General features: G+C 46.0%; 2 protein-coding genes across 3 annotated transcripts; both read left to right on the top strand.

Annotated features, from left to right (window-relative positions):
* The first annotated feature begins 1,767 nt into the window (after positions 1-1,767).
* LOC6574683 (AF4/FMR2 family member lilli) lies at positions 1,768-21,632 on the top strand. The gene is given in 11 exon segments (XM_002000678.4): positions 1,768-4,977; positions 5,290-8,849; positions 17,999-18,074; positions 18,813-18,879; positions 18,971-19,084; positions 19,165-19,255; positions 19,318-19,488; positions 19,555-19,724; positions 19,796-19,909; positions 19,981-20,189; positions 20,249-21,632. Coding segments are annotated over 11 exon segments (6,153 nt in total). The 5' UTR covers positions 1,768-3,527; the 3' UTR covers positions 20,380-21,632.
* On the top strand, positions 9,464-14,992 carry LOC26527512 (probable serine/threonine-protein kinase cdc7). 2 transcript variants are annotated; one of them, XM_015167591.3, is made up of 2 exons: positions 9,464-11,567; positions 13,297-14,992. In XM_015167591.3, the coding sequence occupies exons 1-2, from the start codon at positions 11,212-11,214 to the stop codon at positions 13,856-13,858; spliced, it is 918 nt and encodes a 305-aa protein (XP_015023077.1). In that variant the 5' UTR covers positions 9,464-11,211; the 3' UTR covers positions 13,859-14,992. The 2 variants fall into 2 exon arrangements, 1 of the variants encoding a protein (XP_015023077.1); XR_004363755.2 differs by having other exon boundaries at positions 11,473-12,009; positions 13,297-13,398.
* Positions 21,633-22,203: the final 571 nt, after the last annotated feature.

Below are 22,203 nucleotides of genomic sequence, written 5' to 3'. Positions count from 1 at the left end.
CAGAGAGAGAGAGAGAGTGTGTGTGTGAGTTGACGATAATCTGTTGAATTAATTGCTCTGCCGCGGGTCTGTCTGTCCTCGTTATTTTCGTTCAATTAATCATTTGACATTAACAACACTCGTTGGGTGGGGCGGGCAGTGGCCAGTCAGTCGATGGCAATTGAGTGGACGAGCATTTGTCGACTGTCGCATTAAAGAAACTCATCAAGATTCAGTACTTTCGGCAGTTGGAGCAGCAATACAAACGGCGGCAGTATGCCCAGAAGGCGACGACGGCGTCGACAGCGGCGCCAACTTTAAATGGCAACCGTAATGGGGACAATGGGGAGTCGGGCGACCACAATAGGAATGGGGCTCTGGTCAGCCGTTGTCGGCTATTGAAGCGTCAACGTAATCTATTCGATTTGGCTGCACTCTGCGATATGCCCGTGGACCGTTATACCGGCGATAGTTGGATTCTCGATGAGTATTTCGTCGATCACAGCGACGACTATTTAGTGAGTGAGCGAACGGGGAACCGGGAGAACAAGAGCTAACAAACACTCACTCACACTCTCAGTGCTGCTGCATGATGTGGGCTGCATGATTTGCCCCCTACACAGTGTGCTCTCCCATACACAAACACACACAGACACAGACACACACGCGCTCACACTCACTCACTCTCTCTCACACACTCTATGACTCTCTGGCTGGCCAGCTGATCGGGTGCGCGCGCAGCTGCTCCTCCTAGCGTCTGTATTTCGCCATTTGCTCAAAAAGCGTTTTCGCCTTGGGGGCCGACGCCATTGGGGTAAATTAAAAATATACCACACACCAACAGTAAAACGGAAAATCCACAATGCTCGGCATGCTTTTTCGTTTGAGCATTTTCCAAATCTGAAACTGAAACAGAAACAGATTCAAATCTTCGTTTGTCGGTTGTGTATCGTTCTCGGCCAACGTACGTTTGTTGAGGCCTTTGGCTAACGTGTAACGGTACGTGTTTATACACGCGTCTATCTCTCTCTCTCTCTCTCTCTCTGTCTTTCTCTTTCTCACTCTCGTTCTGTCATACTCTGGCTGCCTACCTCCATCTCACTCCAGCTCACTAACTGTCGCGAATTTGTTTATATTTGTGTGTGCGTGTGTGTTTGTGTGTGTAGGGAAATATATTTCAGATACATGTTTAGCGATTACTTCACTTGAATTGTCCAAAAGAAAACGCATTTGCCCCTGAGACCAACGGCACATAGGCAACTGCAGATATATAAAAAACAACATATAAAACAATTATAAAGAGCATTTGTTAAGCATCGAGCGTGACATAATCAGGCAGCCCAAGGAACTAAATAAAAAATAAAAAACGAAAAACAAAAACTTGAACAAATTTAAGTGCTTTAAAAATAAAATCGAAACAGCAGCAAGAACAACTACAAAAGAGCCGCACATGAAAAAAAGAAAAAGAAGAAAAAGAAAAACATTAGATAAAAAACATGTATTATAAAGTATAAAATACTTGCGTAAATTGTCGCCCCAAAGACAATTCGTGGTCCAAATGGGTTTTTGATGTGCCATGCGCTTAGGTGAATAATAATCAAAAGGCACAGCTGTAAAACTGTAAAATCGAGGCCCCAAATTTGCAGTCTATCAGGTCTGAAGGAGGCGCATTTCGTTTAGCAGAAGAAGAAGAAGAGGCAGAGAGTACAACACGGCGGCCAACCAAATCAAAACAAAAACCTAAAACTAACAATCACAGCAACAACAACAACAACATTCATTGTACACAAATGGAGCACACACACACTCTCATGAAAATGTATCTATATACGCACACAAGTGCATATATATAGTATATATGCATCAGAGATCAACAGGAATTATTCATCAACAGCTAGCCGGGCAGAGTTCCATCATGTTGATCTATGATGCTGTTGCCTTCTGCCTTCTGCCTCCTGCCCTCTGCCTTCTGCCTGCTTCCTCTTCTTCTTGTGTTCGCCAAGTTATTTTTGTAATGTTTGGTTTTATTTTTGGTACGCTCGTTTATTTCCACAAAAATATAGCAAAAAGTCCAAGCACACATATTGCCCATATAAGAAAACGAGCCCAACCTATAGGGAGGAAGAGATTTTTCTGATTTTCCAATACACTCAAACGTTCGGTGCGAGTCTCTGTGTGTGTGTGATATTTAGACCTGACAGGCGGAGATTTGCAAAGGTACAACAGTAAATGGTCGTGCAATGAACTTTACAAATATTATATTTTCATGGTTTACTTAAATTTTTCATAAACAATTTAAAGTTGTAAAAAATCATTTGTTTTCTCAACAAAATCTGAGGTCTAAAATGAAATTGGCATTAGAAAACCAACTGTTTACATAGCTGATTCATGGCAAGAGGTAACACTGTACCATGCACATCTAGCTATATATATGTGTGTGTGTATATATATACTTTTATATATCATGTTTTATACACTACAACTACTGTGCGCCAATTTACGTGCGTTGTCGTCTTTCTTGCTTGTTTTTGTTAAAAATAAAAACAGATTTCGAACAGAGAGGCACACACTGGCAGAGGCAACTAGCTAAGCGAGATCTATATACAATATAAATGTATATGTGCATATACATTCGTATGCATACGTATATATAGAGAGATGTACTTTCGTACAGCCAGGGCCGTCACTCACTTGGACACATGTAGTCGCCCCATTGGGATGCGCTCGTGCTCCAGCAGCTCTCCAACACCACGCTGATTATACCTATATATAGGGCAAGGTATTGCTGGATGGGCAGGCGTTAACCGTTAACCAGGAATTGGCAGGCTGATCTGTTTTGCTTTGGTCTCAGAAACGGCGCCGCAATCAGTGAGCTCATTGCTGCATACGATCTATATACATATATATACGTATTCATATATATATATATATTTATATATATCTGTATGTGGAATGTCGAGTGGCCCAGCATATGTGCCGCTGATTCAGGTGTAGTCAATAGTTACATATAATACATATATATATATATTCATGTATATATATCTGCTACAAGCACAAATCGCATCGAGCGCCAATGTGCAGGGTGAAGGAAAATAGTTTTTCCTTTTCTTATTGTTTGTAGTTTGCCGTTGTTGTTGCTGTCGTTGTTGTTGGCAACTTGCTGAACAATTAATAAGTCAAATCGAAACGAAACGACTAATTGCATTTGCCAAAATGCCAATGAGGCATTGACATTGAGCGTACACCCTGTCCCCCCAGACCAAACCCAGACCCACCGTTCGTACTGTGGCACCCAACCCCGAGAAATGTATCGAGCGATCTTCAATCTTCACAGGGCTATCGAGCAGGTTTCTTTATTGCAAACGCCAGCAGAGTCGCGAGTCGCGTCGAGCAAGTCGAACCTAACGCAATTCATTCACATTAGGTTTGATGATATAGCCCAGTGAAAAGTTAGATAACAGATTCAGATAGTTCGCACCACTCATATAAATATATATCACACACATATATATATATATATATATATCGCGATTACTGGCAGCCCCGCGATGTCTGTCGAACTTAGCGAACTGATCGCACTCAGCTGCCCGGACTTGACTGCCCAACCGGACGGCAGTGGCCAGATCCAGTTGATGATCAATTCGGAGCGACGCCTGAGCATCAAACAAATGACGGCCACGGAGCTGGCCAATATGCGTGCCGCTGCTGCCGCCGAGGCCGAGGCACGGGCTCGTGCTGAAGCCGAGGCCAAGGCACGAGCTTTGGTTGAGCAGCAGGCGAGCCTGGCCGCTGAGGTGGTGGCTCAGGCGCGAGCTCGTGCCGCTCTTGAGGCTGAACAGCAGCTGCAGCGTGCCAGGGAGCAGCAGCAGCGTCGTCAAGAGGCAGATCAACAGAGACAGTCGGACGCCACGCCCAGCCCATCGCCCAAGGGCGTGCTGCCGTCCATTGAGGCGCCGCGCGATCGCATCACTTCACTGCCCAACATCCTGGATGATGCCATGGAAATGCATTTGCTGAACGCAGCCGATGGCGGCGGCGGCGGCAACTCAGACGACTCCTCGCCCACCAAGAGCACTTCGCACCTGGCCGACTCAATTGAGATGCTGCGAATGCAGCGGGCAGCTCGCGCGGCACGCTCCAAGAATCGCAGCCGAGAGCGGAGCATCTCGCCGGCGGCCGCACGTCTTCATGAGAGAAGCGCAGCACCCGACCGCCTGCACAGCTCCAGCATCAGCAGCATGGACTCGGCCCGCGCCAGTGGCAGCCGTCGCGGCAGCACGGCCAGCGCCATGAGCAGCGATCCGGCTGCGGAGCTGGCAGCGCCGCCCAAGTTTCCAATCTCCAAGACGGTTTCGGTACCGAACATGAGTCGTCGCCGGAGCAGCTTGACTGCACTTTTTCCGGGACCTTCGCCGTTGGTGGCGCCCGAACCGACGCTGCACACCAATCCTGAGGCGCCGCCGGAAACGGAGGCGCCCGGTCGGGGCGGCCAGGAGGATGGATATCGTGAAATACCCAGCGGCAAAATGGTGCATCGCACAAAGACTCCGCCGCCAGTAGGCGCCAACCTGGGCGTATGCCTCAAGCGGGTGACAGCGCCAAGCGGTTCGGTTACCATCAAACCCAAGGACTCGCCCATGCTGGGCGTGGTGCTGCGCAAGGTGGAGAAAAAGACGGTGCCCCAAAAGAGTGTGCTGGACGATGAGAAGCCGCTGTATCATCTCTCGATTGTGCGCAGCGATAACAAGGAATACAAACCGGCGCCCAAGCCAAAGCCCAAACCAGCGCCGCCGGCGGTGAAGCCATCGCCGGGTGGCATTCTGACCGGGCCACAGGTGGTGCGCACTGTTAACCGACCGGCGGCAGTGGCCAAGCCGCAGCGACCACAGCCTGGGGTGCCAGTGACCATAACGAAAATCGAGGGCGATAAGATAATAATAATCAAAAAGATAATTGTGCCGAAGAACAGTAAGATACCGGAGCAGTATCTGCAGGTTGGTTCTGTCTGTCTGGTGATCTGTTGTCTCGTTCTGCGTCTAGTGTCAGTGGGTGTCTCTCTCTCTCTTTATCGCTACCCAACCTCCTCCTTCTCGTCTCACACAGTCTCTCTCTCTCCGCTCTTTCTCTGTATCGAAATGTGTTTGAATTTGCCTCGATATTGCTGCTGCTATCGATATATTTATCGATTAACAAAACCATGCTCACACACACACACACATGAACACACGTTGTATTGAGCACCTGGCTCGGAACTAGTTCACATAATTAGCGTTAACTCCTTCCATTTAGTTCGCGCGCGCGTTTCTTCAGTTGTTTAAATGAGTCAAGATGCTGGCAAAGCCGTTGCCGTCAAATCAACCCAGTTGGAGGCACAGCCCCCAATGGGCGCCGCTGCCTGCCCCAGCGTCAACGCAGTGAAGCCCAGCGAAGAGGCATTCGTGTCGTCGTCGTCGTCGCCGTGTATCATGCAAAAGCCAACACCGCCGCCCGCGAGCGGCCAACAGTTCTTTCAGGTCGTGTCGCCGCAGTTCGCGTCGGTGCTCTCGTCCAGCTTGCCAGAGACCAAGTGTGCGGTGCGCTCGCCCATCTCATCGCCGCTGGCGCTGCGCAAGAATCGGCCGCTGCTGCCCGCCAGTCCGAAGTCGACGCCACCGCTGCCGCGCAAGCATCACACCATGGCCTATAATGCGGCCACGGGAGCCATCACGACACCCGCCCGCCCCATGGCCACCATAGCCAGCAGTCCAGTGTCCAGTATATCGCTGTCGTCGTGCAGCTCGCCGTCGTCGTCGCCGCCTCCGCCGCCGGTGCCGTGTCGTGCACCCAAGCAAAAGGCGAACACGAGCCAGGGCAAGGTTCCAGGCGAGATCGACTTGGATAAGCTGCTGCAGCAGCAACAACAGCTCGAGGAGAAGTCGGCGGCGGCCACCAGCAGCGCCAAGCTGGATGCCAATTTCTATGATGCCGAGATCGAAATGATGAACAAGTATTTGAAAAGTCTGCCCGACTACAGCGAGCTGGATCGCAAGCTGCATAAGGAGTTCCAGGAGTGCGAGGATCTCTATGACCGGCTCAAGCGCCAGCAGCAACAGCAGCCCCTAACCAAATCCAACTCGCATCAGTCTGTGGCGGCCAAAACTGCATTGCCAGTGGCTGCCGGAGGGCTATCGAAATCCTCCTCGATCAACTTCGCCAACAATCTGACCTCCAGTCGGGCACCTCGGCTGGCCTATCCCTCGATCTTCGCCCAGTCCAATGCCAGCGAACAGCCCAAGTTGCAGCGCAGCATATCCAGCTCCAACATGCCCCTGGGCACGCCCAGTTGCGGCCCGTTGCGCCCACAAGAAGCGCCAAAGAGCGGACTGCATAGCGACTCGAATCTGTCGCTCAACAAGCAGCTGATGAACGACTTCTGGAGCGAGAATCTTTGCAGTTCGAGCAAGCGTCAGACGCCGAAGCGAACGTTCTGGAACTATGAGAAGATCTGCGGTGCCCAGCTGGGCGATGCTGGGCAGCCCTTCAAGGTGGATGCCAAAACGGCCAAGAAGCTGGCCATATTTGATCCCACAGTTGCTGAGGCGGCGCAGAAGGAGCTGCAGAAGCAGCAGCCGATCCAGCAGCAACCGCAGCAGCAGCAGCAGCCACAGCCACATAGCCATCGCCTACAGAAGAACGCCTCGTTGTCGCACTTGGATCTCAAGGTCAGGCAGGCCGTGACCAAAGACGATCTCTACAAGCTCATTGTATGCAGCGAACAGTCGCCCACGTCAGCAGCGACTGCGTCGACGACAACGACGACGACGTCAACGCCTTTCACCAGTCGCGTGCCCGTCAAGCAGCAGCAGCAGCAGCCGTTGCCAGCTGCTCAACAGCTCAACAAGAGCGTCTCCATGACGCACGTTTCCGGCATTGCGACGGCAGCGACGCCGTTGCTGCGCAGCTCCAGTCGCACGCACATACCCTGCTACATGAAGCATCTGCCATCGCTCAGTCGCAGCACATCCAACTCGGCGATATTGCTGAGCACACCAGCCACAGCGGCAACAACTGGGACGACGCAGGCGCGCAAGGAGCCGCCTACAGTGAAGCAGCAGCAGCCACAGCCACAGCAGCAGCAGAAGCCAAATGCTGGCGTGCTGAAGAGCTCCAGCAGCTCTTGTGTGCCGTCACCACGTTGTGCCGCTGCGCTGTTTCGCCGGCCCACGGAGCCAGCAAAACAGACTGGCATTGGTGCTGCTGCGCCGTCGCCATTGACCACGCCCATTGCGGAGGCAACGAATGAGACGAGCGGCTCGCTGGAGCGCAAGTCGGAGAAGAGCAACAGCACTGTGAGCAGCAGCAGCTTCACTGTGACCAACTGCTGCACCACGCATCTGCCGCAGCTCTCAAAGTTCACCTCATCCTTTCACATACCCTCCACAGTTGAGCACAATGCCAACTTAGATCAGCCAGCAACAGCATCAGCTGTTGCAGCGCCAACAACAACATCAGCAGCAGCAGCACCGGCAGCAACAACATCTACAGCAGCAACGACATCGGCAGCGACAAAGCGTCAAAAAGACGTCGACAACAAGTTAGAGAAATGTCTAAATGACATGCTAAAGCTAAAGAGCAATAACAACAATGCAATTATGTCACAATCGCTGACAGCTGAACACAAAGAGGAAAGCAGCGCCGGCAGCAGCAGCAACAACGCCACCAAAATCGCCAGCGAATCGCAAATACCCGTGCCAGTGCAGCTGTACGATCCGCAGAAGCCGCTAATGCAGCAGCAGCAGCAGCAGAGGATGGCATATCCCATAGGCAAATCCAATTCTACGTCGCAGCTGCCGATGGGCTATCAGCGTCTACTGCAACAGCAACATCAGCCACAGCAACAACAGCAGCAACAGCAGCAGCAGCAACAACAGCAGCAACAGCAGCAGCAACAACAACAACATTATCCACAACAAAAGCGTCCATTTTTAAACTGGAACTCGTTTGCCTGCTCAGTCATGAACGGTAGCAGCGATCCCTTCCAGCAGCACCAACACCAACAGCAACATCAGCCACACAAGCTGCAGCAATCTTATTCCTCGTCGCATGTGGCCAAACAGGCGCCCAAGTCCAGCTCCGGCCTAGCCATGTTCCTGCAGAAAAACACCAACAAGGAGAACAAATTCGGGCAGCCCCAAGCGCAGCAGCAGCAACAGCAGCAGCCCCCATTGGGCATGGCGCCGCAGATGTATGGCAACAGTTATCAGGCACTCATCAATAATGCAAAGCCCGTTTATCCGCGGACCGGCGCTGCACCGCTGACCCATTCGGCGTCCTTCAGTGCGGCGCAGCGGCCCAGCATGATGCAGCCGCATAATTATGGCTACGGCATGATGAGTCGCAACTATTACAATCTGCCCAAGCAGCAGCAACAACAACTGCAGCAACAGCAGCAGCAGCAGCAGCAACCACATGAGCGTAAACCACTGCAAACCTTCGATCCGTATTCGTATCTCAAACCTAGTCAGAGCCAACTGATGCACCCGGTCAAGTACCAGGTGCAGTCCCAGCCTCAACCACATCCGCATACGCAGTATCTGAACGCTTCCGTTGGCACGTCTGGCGTCGGTGCTGGCGGTGCTGCGCTTCAATACGATCCAAATACAAATACGCAATTGTTTTATGCATCGGCGGGTATGCAACCACAGGCAGCGCAGCCACCGCACCATCAGCAGCAGCAGCAGCAACAACAGCAACAACAACATCAGCAGCCAATACAACAAAGCAATTCTGTCATATTCAGCCATACAAAACAACAACAACAACATCAACAACAGCAGCAGCAGCAACAAAATGAAATGTCCAAGTCCATTCTGGGCCAGCATTTCATCGAGGTAGATTCGTTGCCCAACTATTGCATTTGTTATTGTCTTGTGTCTTGTGTCTTGTTCTTGTTACTGTTATATGTTGCACACATCATGTGTCCATGCCTCCTGCTAGCAAACTAACACGTTCAGCATAACAAACGAACGCTCGGCGTGGCAGCGCTCAGCCTCCCGAAATAGAGAAGTGACTCATCCATGCTCCAAAGAGGCCAACCGCTTGCCCTTCAGCTACCTCTGCGCGCTCTCTCTGCTTGGGGCTGTGTGTGGGGAGGGCCAAGTGCACAATTTGTCGATTGTGACGCGTACTTCCTGTGCGAAGCTCGCTCTGCCTCGCTGCCCCCCCCTTGCCCACTCTCTGGTCGCCTTGTCGCAGCTGCTCTTTTGCGGCCTTTCGCATCAGAGTCTTGCACTTGCCTCGAACGGGCGACAACGTTGCACAATCAACAAAAGAGAAATAGAAAAATCTTAGCCGCAAAACCGAAATTCAATGTCAATTTTGTGGTTCGCTAAAAATAGCAATACACTTAATTTATGTTGTTTATTTAGTGCAAAAACAAAAAGAAGGGGGAAAAAACATTTAAGACTGATTCAATTTTAAATTTCCAAAAACAAAAACAAAACTAATAATCTAATGTTCGTATTTTGTTTAAATATTGCCAAACTTCTATTTATAATTTAAATATATGTAATTCGGGGCCCCAAACAAACCTCACACGAAATGCCAAACAATCGGCCACAGAAATGCCTGCCTTGCCTCTAAACTATGTAACAGCCCCGGCCACAATGAGGCAGACATAAAAACATGCTTATAGCAAACTTTCTGCTGTATTCTCTTCGTCTCTGAACAGCCAAAGACCCACAACGAAGACTGATTACCCTTATGCTCAGCCCAAGCAGAACAATTTCTCTTTTAGTTCGCTCTTGCTGATGTTCCTAATGGGTTCAAAGATATGATATTATTGATGGCTCAATAAGAGTGAATATCTGAACAAATATATTAGTTAGAAATCAACATAAATTTGACAGAAAAAAAAGAAAACATTTGTAATAATATATGACACAGCATAATACAGATAACCCCTTTCAATCTTGGAATTTTTTTACGAATTTTTATCTCGATTCTCTATGTAAGAAAAAAAAGAAATTTTTAATAATAATCAGTGCATTTTTTGAGAAAATGAGTAATACTTTCACAGGCTGTTATCATTTTGGATCTCAAATCCCAAAACCGCTCAACAAAATATAGTCTCTAAACTATTTAATAATAATTCGAATAGGTATTTCCTTAAATTTGTTAACTTACTAGTTCATTCAGTTAACAATTGCATTAAGAGAATGTTTTTGCTTGTAGTTTTTGGCTTTAGACCTTCGTTCTATATATTATCTCTAGTTTTGGCATAGAGTATTCCTCTGCGGTTTTAAGCCAATTGACGTTCGCTTTGGCGTCTGCTTGTGGTTAGTTTTTTTTTTTTTCGCTACCTAGCCAAACAATAATAGAAACTGGCGGCAGAGGAGGCAGCAGTAGCAGCAGCAGCAGCAGCTCTCCCGCAGTGGCCACAAGCGCGAACGCCCGGTTCAGAGATCGAAACGGAGCGTGTTCTATGTTCCGCCCTGAGCACATACTCGGCAGCTACTTTGGCGCTGTCGTCGTAGCGATATTTTTCAATTTTTATAATTAGTATTTGTGGCGTGCGCTTTCGTAAATGTTGCGCTGATTTCGGATTGTTTTTTGTTTGCTATTTCTTCTTGAGAACGCAAAGACGCGCTGCTTGAAAAATAAAAAATTTCAAAATTATTAAATAAAAGTCGACGAAACGCGAAAAGTTCGAATGGCTGCAAGTGCATGTAAATCAGGACATCAATTTGCAATATGCAAAAAATAAAACGAAATTCGAAAGTGGAAATTAAATTTGGAATCGGAATCGGAATAGCTCTTGAAATTGTCGCTGCTTCTGTTGTGTGTCTATTTCTGTCGAATAGCTGCCAAATATCGTACAATTTCAATTATTCTTACAACACATGAAAATACGCTCTTTATTTTGTAAATACGTATATTCTATTATACTATACTTAACTTATATGCATACAGTACAATGCAAATGCTCGCCCCGTCGAGTAAATGCCAAAAACAAATCTAGCTATAGCACGAAAACAGAAAACAGACAACAGAAGTCGAAAATTTATTCATTAGATAGTCCGACTCAGAGGAGGAATCTCAACTATTAGCCAGTCAATCCGCTTTCCAGTCTGATTCTTTCCCCTCATTCTCATATGGATCTTCGCGCATATTATTAATACTATCGGATTTTCGTCAGAGCGAAAAGGAAGAAGAAGAGTAGACGGAAGCCCACGCACGAAAAGAAAAAAAAAAATGGCTACATTTTTAAGTCGTTTTCATCGGGAAAAAAGTGAAAAGATTTTGCCAAATGCTGTGAATAGCGCAAACAGCGGTGGCAAGAAAACAGCTGACATGGAGGCGGCGACGCCAACTGAGGCAGAAGCAGCAGCATCAGCAGCCACAGCAACTGCGGCAGCGGCAGCGCAGCCGCGTCCACAGCGACGCTACATGCGCAGCGCAACGGCGGCGAGCGTAACGCAGCTGCTCTCTGAAAGCTGCAACAGTTTGCTGCAGCGCTTTCGACGCAATCCGAGCGAACGACCTGATAACAAACTGCAGCAGCAGCAACAACAACAACAACAACAACAGCAGCAGCAGCAGCGCAATCGGTAATCGATGCAAAAGAAATGAAGCGACAGAACTGCACAAACACACACACGCACACAAACACACACACATGCACACTCACACGTATAAATTATTTTTAATTTTGCGGTGATTTTTTTGTTGTTTTTGTTTTGTCAAACAACAAAAACTCGGTCAAAATGTTGCCAGACGCGCGTCGCAGCTCTCATCATTTATTTTATTTTCATTTGATTTCTTGTTGTTTGTTATTTTTGGTTCAGCGTTAATTTAAGTATGTAATTTGCCCCATTGCCGTTAGCTGCAGTTAGTTGCAGCGCAGCAGCGCGCTGCTTCGTTTCACGACGCGTTCTACTCTTTAGCTTTAAGAGGGGCCAATTATGTAAACATCGTGTCGAGTGCGTTGTAAATCGCGTGTTGAACTCATCGGCCGCGCTGCTCCGCCTCCCATTGGCCGTGCTTGTGTCTGTGTGTAAAAGTGTGAAAATTGATTGTGGAAAATTGTCATGAAATTGATTCAATTAGAGACTGGAGTTGTTGTTACCCCCCAGACTGACCACGCCAAGAGAGCAAACGAATGAGAGAGTTGAGTGTAAACTTTGTGCTGTGGACAGGCATTCAATTGAACTGCAATCATTTACATAAGAATAATCATACATCTGAGAACGTGAACTTCATGCAAATGACAGTTTTTAATGGTTTCTAGGCCGTTTAACTAGCCCAATGACATCTATACTAGATGTAATCCCCATACACCTCAAGTATATACGCACTTATCTTTACATATTTTTGATTAATAGCTGGCTAATTAAAAGTTTTAATTCAAAAGTTTCAATTTTCAAAATGCAGGCATATTCGAAAAGCTTTTTCAGTCATTGAGCTTTCAAGTTCGAAATTGCGTCTCCGTATCTTTCTCACTCGTTGAGTGGCTGAATGGTTCGCCTATCTGGCAACTCTTTGCAATTCTTCCTACTCTTGTTCTTTGCTGAGAGAGATCGACGCCATTGTCTTTCGCTCGCTCTCTTTCTCTCTCCCGCTGTTGTCTGTAATGCATTTACTCTTCAATCATATATTTTTATTACGCGCCTTTGGAATACACATAAAACGTAATTGTTTTGTCGTCTCAGCTTTATTTAGTCTTGATTTTTATTTATTTTTTTGCTGATGCGAGAGTTCAAGGCTTTTCCTCCAAGCATTCGCACCGCAAGACTTTCGATCGTTTCCTTGTTTCGCAAAAAGACGGAAATGTAAAGCTCTGCGATCCATTCAGCAGTAATTAAATGCATTTTCTGTAGAAGCAGGCAACAGATTAATTCATCCATCCACCCACCCACCCACTCATACAGACAGACGTTTACTCTCACTCTCTCTCTCTCTCTCTCTCTCACTGTCATTTCGACTCTCTCGCACAGCTGCTCCGGCTGATGCTGGGCAAGTGCGCAATATTTTCACACTTTTTCACAAAAATAAAAACGATTCCTCAATATTTTTTGGTAGACGCGCGGTGTATTTTCCCCCCAAATATTTCCCATACATCCACAGTGCGTCCGTCGCATGAGTTTCGATCGAATTTTCAGCTTTTCTCAGTTATTATTTGGTCCGTGTCGTGGCAACGCGCGTTCGTCGCGATTCAGGCGCGTGGAAAATACCAAAATACCAAATATATACAACACAAAATCGACACCAAATTGAATAGAAAAGGGAAAGCTTTAAGTGCGTCATTAGCAATTCTTGTTTTGTTTTGGGCTTTTATAGTGCAGCGGCCATACCCGAGGATAACATCAATAGCACCAGCAATAACAATAACAATAAGGAAAGCAACGAAAACAGACGCAGTGGCTCCAAGACCCCAACGAATGAAAACTACAATAACAATAACAGCAACAGTAATAATAGGAACAACAAAAACAAAGACAAAGGCAATCTCACAAAACAGAAACGTCGCCGCAGCTCGGAGAAATCTACGAGCGGTCGTAGACGCCCGGAAGCGGAACGTGATAGGGATAGGGATCGGGAACGTGAAAGGGAACGGGAACAGAACGCCATGAGCGATCGCCACAGACGTTACTATGCCGGAGGTGGCCTCGGCTATCATCCGATTAGCTCCACCAGTGGGAGCACCACCAACGCCATCATGGGTCGCTATCAGAAGAGCTCAACGACGGCCACTGCGCTGGACCGGCTGCGCACCCATCTGAGTCCCGTGGGCAGTAGCTATAACTATAAGCCCGCAATACGAGGATTAGGCACCGGCTTAAGGCGCGACCTGGACGATGTTAGTATGATAAAGGCGTGCTGTGTGAATACCAATGGATGAGAGCGTAGCGTGTTATCTGATCGTGGCCAAATTCATCCCGTGACTCACTGTCAGAGCATTCGCCTTCTCTCTCTAGTCTTTTACTGTTTGGAAAACACTTGAAACTTAGTTGGCCCATTTTCACCTGTCATCGTGAGTCACAGCAGCAGCAGAGTCAAGTCGCTGTCCCAATTCTGTCAGAGCTTGAGTGGCACGAGGCGGGTTGAAGGTTGCAGGTTGGAGGCGATTGCATACACAACGATTGCATTGGCAACCCCTATTGCCACATCATATTTTAATAGACACTAATACGTATATTATATATAGCAGGTGTATATAGCAACTAATATGTATCTGCTCTGATTGTGCTCTCAGATATACGTACGTATAGATGAATATGTATATTTAGTGTGCCCACACGAAATGTTTTATAGCGCTTCTATATGCTTCTCAAAATCTTCCTACTTGCCGTGTGCGTTTATTTTCGATTCCAAGCAAATGTCCATGGCTCCTCGTCTCGCCCCGCTCCTGTGTGTGTCGCCTGTGTCTCTTTCGACTCTCGGCTCTCGACTCTCTGGCTGGCATTAAATGTATAAAAAGCTATTCACAATTTCACGATTCTGGCATTTCGGTACAAATATATATATAAACTCTGAAGGTCGGCGTGCCGTGGATATTTTGTTTAGATTTTCGCTAGGCGTTCTAAATAAAATAGACGCCCCACACCCTCCCTTCCTCCCTCCTCCGTCTGCGTGCGCGTCTTTTCGCAGCGCTAGAGAGAAAGCTGCTGGATAGACGCAGACGCTGCAAAATGCGAATGAAATAATATGATGTGAAATTAAGTGGCCCAAACACTGTTATTAGCCACTGCCGAAAAGGCCACTTAGATCGGTCGGCGAATGGCGAATGCTAGGTCTAGGTCTAACTGCGTTTAGCTCAGCCGGAGCGTGAACGAAGAACGCGTCGTTTCCATTGGTTTCACACGAGCGCTGCTTAAAAGCACTTTCCTTATACATTATGAACTCCTCCCCAATTTGACTGGTTTCTCTTCTTGGGACGCACAGCGTCGCGATCTGCACTTGGACAGAGACAAGACGCCCACATTGTCAGCCGTTTCACGGCTGGAGAATAAGTATTCGGACATTTTGGAGCGCACAGCGGCCGGGCGACGCCGTCATGAGGAGGATCGCGACAAGACGCTCGAGCCGGATGACTATGGTGGCTATTCAAGTGGGCTATTGCGCAGCGCTACCTCACATCAGCTGGCGGGCAAAGGGAAGCTGTCATCGAGCTCCTTTAACGCCGCCGATCGCAAGGAGCGCACTCCCTACAGAATGCGTACTCAGAGGCAGCGCTACATGGCCGACTCCAGTGACAGTGGCTACCTGACCAGCGGGAATAGATTGCTGGACGAGAACTATCCGGTGGACTATGGCCACAATCGCTATCAGCCGCAGGACTATCATGAAGCACTGCGTGCTGGCGGCGCCACCGGACACTCAACTGGTCGCTATGGTCGGCGGGGTGGCGAGGAGGACACTGCGCTCACCTCGGGTCGCCTGTCACGAGCCTATGGACCGAAGAACGAACTGCCGGCCTCAGACAGCAGTCATGCGGATGATTGGAGCTCTCGCACTCGATTTGCCAATCGCCGCAGAGAGGCAGCTCCGCAGCCAGAACTAACTGCCGAAGATCGTGAGATTCTGGCCGATGATCGTTCCTCGGAAGACAATGCGGCCATTCTGATGCTGCTGCGCGAGGACAACCAGTTCCTGGAGGCCAAGAAGTTCGAGGAACGCATGCGCAGGCGACGTGAGCTTAAGGAGCGCGTCAAGCGCATGGAAGAAGCAGCCGCAGAGGCTAAGAAGACTGAAGCAGCCGCAGCAGCAGCAGCTGTGGCACAAGTCGAGGCAATGGAACGGCAGGCAGCCAAGGAAGCAGCAGCAGCAGCAGCGGCAGCAGCGGCAGCGGCAGCGGCGTCTTCTGCGGCAGCACCGGCGGTGGATGCGCCCAAGAAAAAGTCGCGCAGCAAAAAAGTAACTAACGTTGATAGCGATTCAAGCAGCTCTTGCTCGTCAGAGAGTAGCTCTGACGAGGGCGTTAGCGAGACCGACTGTCCAACTGGTGTCCAACTAACCCACACAGCTGACACAGCACAGAAAACGAAAAGCACCACAGACAAGGCCAAAACACCCACCAATGCTGTCAATGGTGCCACAGTTCCATCCGCAACACCAACAACAACCAGTAATAATAACAACACGAACTCGAACTCATCCACTACTACTACCAACAACAACAACACCATCCCCTCTGCTCTCTCTAACCTCTCTCTGCACGACACGGCAGCGACAGCCAGCGGCAGCGGCAGCAGCAGCAGCAGCGCCAACAACAAAAGTCGTTTTCTGCTCCACTCAGATCGCAACAACAACAACAACAGCAGCAGCAGCAGCAACGACCTGTCCAAATATAAGCCCAGCAATATCCTGCACTCATCCAGTTCCGGTGCGCTGGCTTTCGGCGGGATTGGCGCTCGCTTTGCAGCAGCGGACTCCCGCCGGCAGCAGCAGCGCTATCAGGGCGCCAGCTCCCGCACAGCAGCTGTGCTGAACGACTTTGAGCGCTACAAGCCCAGCAGCGGATCGAGCTATCTGCACGAGGGCTACGGCATCAGTGGGCGGCGCTCGAATGCGCTGGGCAGTTCGCTGTACCAGCGACCGCAACTGGATCCCTACCAGCAGCAGGCGGCGTCGTCGGCGTCGTCCTCGTCGCACTATCTGCACCAGCACGATCAGTATCTGCTGTCAAAGAGCGCAACGTCGTCGGCGCTGTTCCATAGGTCACGCATTCCAAAGACACTCTCGACCTTTGTAAGCCACTCGATGCATTTCTCTATGCAGCTTGAGCTTTCTGCCAAACGCCAAACCGCCACCCGCAACTCACTCCACACTTTACAGTACTGCTAACTAACAGCGCGCGCCATGTTAACTAACCGCCGTTTGTTACGCGTTCTCTCTGCATGTAAGAAAACTTGATCAGAATCCTACTTTCTTCCCTATTTATATTCAATATTAATAATTAAAAGGCTTCATCTTTCTTTTACCAAACAAACCAAGAAAAAAAAATGAAAAAGAATTTCAATACATTTATATCTAAAAATAATTTCCAAGTAATAGTAATTGTTTAGCTAAATATTTGAAAAGACAACAACAATTTATAGCCGTAAGCGAATGCAATTTGTTTTTGCCCATGCGTTTTATGGTTCGTTTCATATCTATATATATTTTGTTTCATTAATATTTTTACTGCCCCGTATTTACATATATGTATACATGCATATATATGTGTATATATATACAAAAATGTTAAATGATATTTGTTGTATATGTTTTATATTGCAAAAAAAAAAAAAAAAAAAAAAAATTAACCATTTATGTAAAACAAAAAATCTCTCAACAAAAACAAATTTGTCCGAACTAATTTTCTTATCGAACAAACGAAACGTATTTTTCTCGTGTTTTTTCTGAATATGATGATGAAAATCACAATGATGATGATGATGATGATGATGATGGGTTGATGTACAAACAACTTGATGATGATGATGATGAATTGATGTAAATGGTTGGTTTATGGATTGTGAATTGGTGAAATGATGAAAATTTGGATTTGGATCTGGATTTGTGCTGTGGTGCCAACGTGGGCTCGGATCGGGATCATCTGGCTGGATTCAAAATTGATATGATGACCATCCTCTCCTTGACGGGATATCTGGATGATGCTGGCGGCCCACCAATGAAATGTGTCTCTTTTTTTCTTTTTTCTCTTTCTTTTTTTGTTTCTTTTCTCTCTATTTCAAATTACATACTCTAACCACACACGCACCTTATGTATTCGTCTCTCTAACTGCCATCGACTGCAACTACAACAACGTCTCGCCGCAACCCACTACCAAATACGCTCAAACATAACTCGCTTAATATTCGTCGTCGTCGCCGCCGCCGTCGTCCTCGTCCTCGTCGTCGTTTTGCCCCTCTTCTGAATCAACGGATCAATGCACCTTGCAATCGCACCATCAACGCCATCGCCAACAACAACTGCAACACCACCAACACCACCACCACCAACCACGCGTCGAATGCTCGCCCTCTCCAATAACAGACAGCAAAGCCCGTCATTCAAGATGATGCTGATGGTCACTTAATATACCACAACGGAGACATTCTCCATCACAGATGTTCGTGACAATTTTTTCGTTTTTAATTTTTCCATATGTTTATGTTTAGAGTTTACCACAGACTTTCCAACTTTTTATTTTTCTTTTTTTTTTAATTTTCATTTCAAAGACAATGAGCAAAACTGCCTTCTGCCGCACAGTAATTCTTCTACTCGTAACTCGTACAGTTTTCAACTATCCAAGTTTTCTTTATTATTTCTTAATTATCTTACGACAAAATCGTCGCGGCGCAAGACTTCGCGTGCGTCGCCGCCGTTCCAAAGGCATATTTACTATAAAAAAAAAGCGCTAAAACAAAAAACAAAAGAAAATTAAAAACCAAAATTAAAAGAAACCATTTTCACACAATTTTTGCCATGTTTTTCCGAAAGACAGAAACAAAGAGAAAAAATTTCAATTTAAAGTTCAACTGAAATTAAACTATACCAAATTTTGACTTTTACCGGTCGTAATCAAATTGAAATCTCACACATACTCTCACACAGACACAGACACATAGATTCGTACATTACCTGAACTTTCAGCGCATAATTAACGAAATAATATTGAAACTGAAAACTTTTCCGTGTACAAATTGTTCAAAGCAGCAGCTCGAGCATACTTTGTGGTCTTTTTGCTTAAATCCGAAAGATGCCCAGTTACAGGTTTAGATTTTAGCGTAAATGACTAACAATTTATAATTGGTGTAATTGACCGTATGACATTGACTACAATACGCCTCCTTTTGCCACATTTCAGATAAGATCATGGCCACACTGGGCGAGGGCACTTTCGGACGTGTGGTCAAGGTCAAAGACATGGAACGGTAAGTACAATGAAATACCGAAAAATTTTATGATCTATATATAAATGCAAATAATAATAAAATTGTTCGCAAATACCCATTCGATTCACAGTGATTTTTGCATGGCCTTGAAGATCATCAAGAATGTTGAAAAATATCGCGAGGCAGCCAAACTGGAGATCAATGCCTTGGAGAAGATAGCACAAAAAGATCCGCATGGTGAACAGTAAGTTGGCCATTAATACAAATACATATATATCAAAGAAATCATTTGTATAAATGTCTAATCGTTTATTTGTCTTGCAGTCTGTGCGTGAAAATGATTGACTGGTTTGACTATCATGGACATATGTGCATAGTTTTTGAAATGCTGGGTCTCAGTGTTTTCGATTTTTTGGTCAGTATTTCAAAAGCCTCGTAGGTCGATAACCCGTATCTAATATTCTGTTTTGATTGCAGCGCGAGAATAACTATGAGCCATATTCTCTGGACCAAGTGCGTCACATGGCTTATCAATTATGCTACTCAGTTAAGTTTCTGCACGACAATCGTTTAACGCACACAGATCTCAAGCCGGAGAATATACTGTTTGTCGATTCGGATTACACATCTCACTATAATCATAAACTTGTATGTATTGAAATATTGTCAGATTATTTATTGTCGTATTTAACACCTTGTTGCTCTTTCCTATAGAATCGGGAAGTGCGTCGCGTCAAGAACACAGACGTGCGTCTAATTGATTTCGGTTCGGCCACCTTTGATCATGAGCATCATAGCACAATTGTCTCGACGCGCCATTATCGTGCGCCGGAGGTGATATTGGAGCTTGGTTGGTCACAGCCTTGCGATGTTTGGTCTATCGGGTGAGTTGTTAGCTATATTACTATTACTATGTCAACATTTTTCTAATTTCCTCACATCATTTCGCTTTCAGTTGCATTCTGTTTGAGCTGTATTTGGGCATTACGCTGTTCCAGACGCATGACAACCGCGAGCATCTTGCCATGATGGAGCGTATCTTGGGACAAATTCCATATCGCATGGCACGGTAATACAATGCAGCTCATGCTTTTATTTCCCAAGGCGCAGTACTCTTCACCGAAACCATTTAACGTTTAGCAATCACACTCTTTATAGCAAAACCAAAACAAAGTACTTCTATCATGGTAAGTTAGATTGGGATGAGAAGTCCAGCGCGGGACGTTATGTGCGGGATCATTGCAAGCCCCTGTTCCTTTGCCAACTGAGTGACAGCGAGGACCACTGCGAGCTGTTCAACTTGATCAAGAAGATGCTGGAATACGAGCCCTCGTCGCGCATCACGTTAGGTAAGTTCATCAAATACATATATATATTCGAGTCTGGTTCTAATTCGCAATATTTACAGGTGAGGCTCTGCGACATCCGTTCTTTGATAGGTTACCACCGCATCAGCGCCTTGGCGAAATGAGCATCAATAAGCAGCCACTCTCGTCCGGCAGTAGCAGCCGCGAGCGCTCTCACAGTCTGTCCAGATGAGAATTACAGCGATTTGGTTATTGTTGACAACAGCGACGACGACATCAACGTTATTCAACACACACAACTACAAACATGCGTACACACACAGTGCGAAGAGTCTTCAATCAACGTAATGCAACACATGATTGAGCAGCAGACAAGCGGCAGCAACAATAGTAACAATTATAACTACAATAATATTAATATACTAACGGCGATCCGTAATTTAAGTTCTAAAGTCTTATTTAGAAATTTTGTAACTTGACTTGTATAGAAGGACATTTCTACACAAAAATAACCCAGAATTGTTAAGTATATATGTGTGCATGCCGCACGCTCTGCTCAATTTGATCCTGTGCATTGTCTCATCCCAGCCGCCAATCGTGTTTTGTTTTGTAATGATAACCAAATCGTGCATAATATATTTATAGTGCGTCCTCCTAGCCCGATACCGACGCCGCCAAACCCAAATACCTAAATGTAAATGCACACAGAAATGTGCATACTCTTCACTTGAGATAGATAAAGAGACCTCCCCCAACACGACTGCATTGCTTAAAGAAAACTAAACTACAAATGTAAATGTACTATATAAGAAATCAATCGATAAAGCGCTAGTTGAAATGCAAATCCATGCGCAAGCTGTCAATTGCCATGGACTTGCTTCTAATCTGTAATTAATCTATTATTTTTCGAGTGCGTGAGTTGTAAGCTAATGCAAGTCTTTACACATGCATAGCTAGCCCCACATGTAAGCTTGTATGTGTATGGCAATATCATATGTAAAGATCGATTCGTATGACACCTCGCCCCGGAGGGTGCCACAAGCAACAAAAAAAAAAAAAACAAACGCTGCATTGTTTGCAATTCTTTGTATAAATTACTTAGTAGCCAGAGTCATTTTCTCCTAGGTTATGTTTAATGTGTAGAATCGGCGCTGTTCACATATTTTTCCATCAAAGTACGCCCAAACAATACCAATACGATATACACAGACACACACACACACATACACATTTATATATATTTATATGGAAAAAGAAAGAGCAAGAACACTAGAAAGTGGGGAATGCATGAAGTATATAGACACATATACTAAACATACTTAATTCAAATGATTGTGAGTTAGTTTAATATTACATAAATATTATTTTTAAATTACATTATTTGCAATTAATTAACCCCATCAACCAGCATATAAGATAAACAAAACAAAAAAATACAACTATTATTGTCAAGTTATTTAAAGTGAAATAAATTTTTAAAAATAATTTACTTGTATTTATTTCTCATTTCAGAGCTAGAAAAATTGTTCAAACCCAATTGTTATTCCCAAAAGTATATTGACCGATTATTTGGAGCGGTTCTTGTGATTTGATAAGCAAAGGGGATTGTGCAACGATCTATTGCCAAGATAATTGCAAAATATGAGCTGATAGGAGTAAATTGATAGGGTAAAGTTTTTTTGATTTGTAACAAAAACAAACAAGGTTCGATCGCTGGGGTCACCAATTTTTTATAAAAATTGAGCTGAGATGACAGGCGCACAGAATTTCTAGCGGAGCTGATAATTTCATTCACTGAAATTTTTTAAACCGACTTCCGCATATTACTCAGCGACTGTGAATTTATAAAATCTGTAAATATATGTGGTTATATAGGGGTATATAAATTACACATACATATATCGTCATAAATATTATTTTACACTGCGTTTTTTTTAGCTACCTTCAATGTTGGCTGCAGCTCATGTGCAAAGAATTAAAAATATTGCATTATAGTGTTTATGATGATCATCCAGACAGATGGAGTGTTCTCAGGTCCTAGCCTATTTTACCAATG

Source organism: Drosophila mojavensis, unplaced genomic scaffold, assembly GCF_018153725.1.
Source record: "Drosophila mojavensis isolate 15081-1352.22 unplaced genomic scaffold, ASM1815372v1 contig_231, whole genome shotgun sequence".
Classification (NCBI taxonomy): Eukaryota; Metazoa; Arthropoda; class Insecta; order Diptera; family Drosophilidae; genus Drosophila; species Drosophila mojavensis.
The sequence above is the reverse complement of the archived record's forward strand: the minus strand, read 5'-3'. Positions and strand labels throughout refer to the sequence as shown.

Bases quoted from the DNA above. Each gene is read 5' to 3' on its own strand.
- LOC26527512 (XM_015167591.3), top strand. From the start codon at position 11,212: ATGGCTACATTTTTAAGTCGTTTTCATCGGGAAAAAAGTGAAAAGATT. The intron at 11,568-13,296 runs GTAATCGATGCA...GGGCTTTTATAG, and splicing joins CAGCAGCAGCAGCGCAATCG to TGCAGCGGCCATACCCGAGG.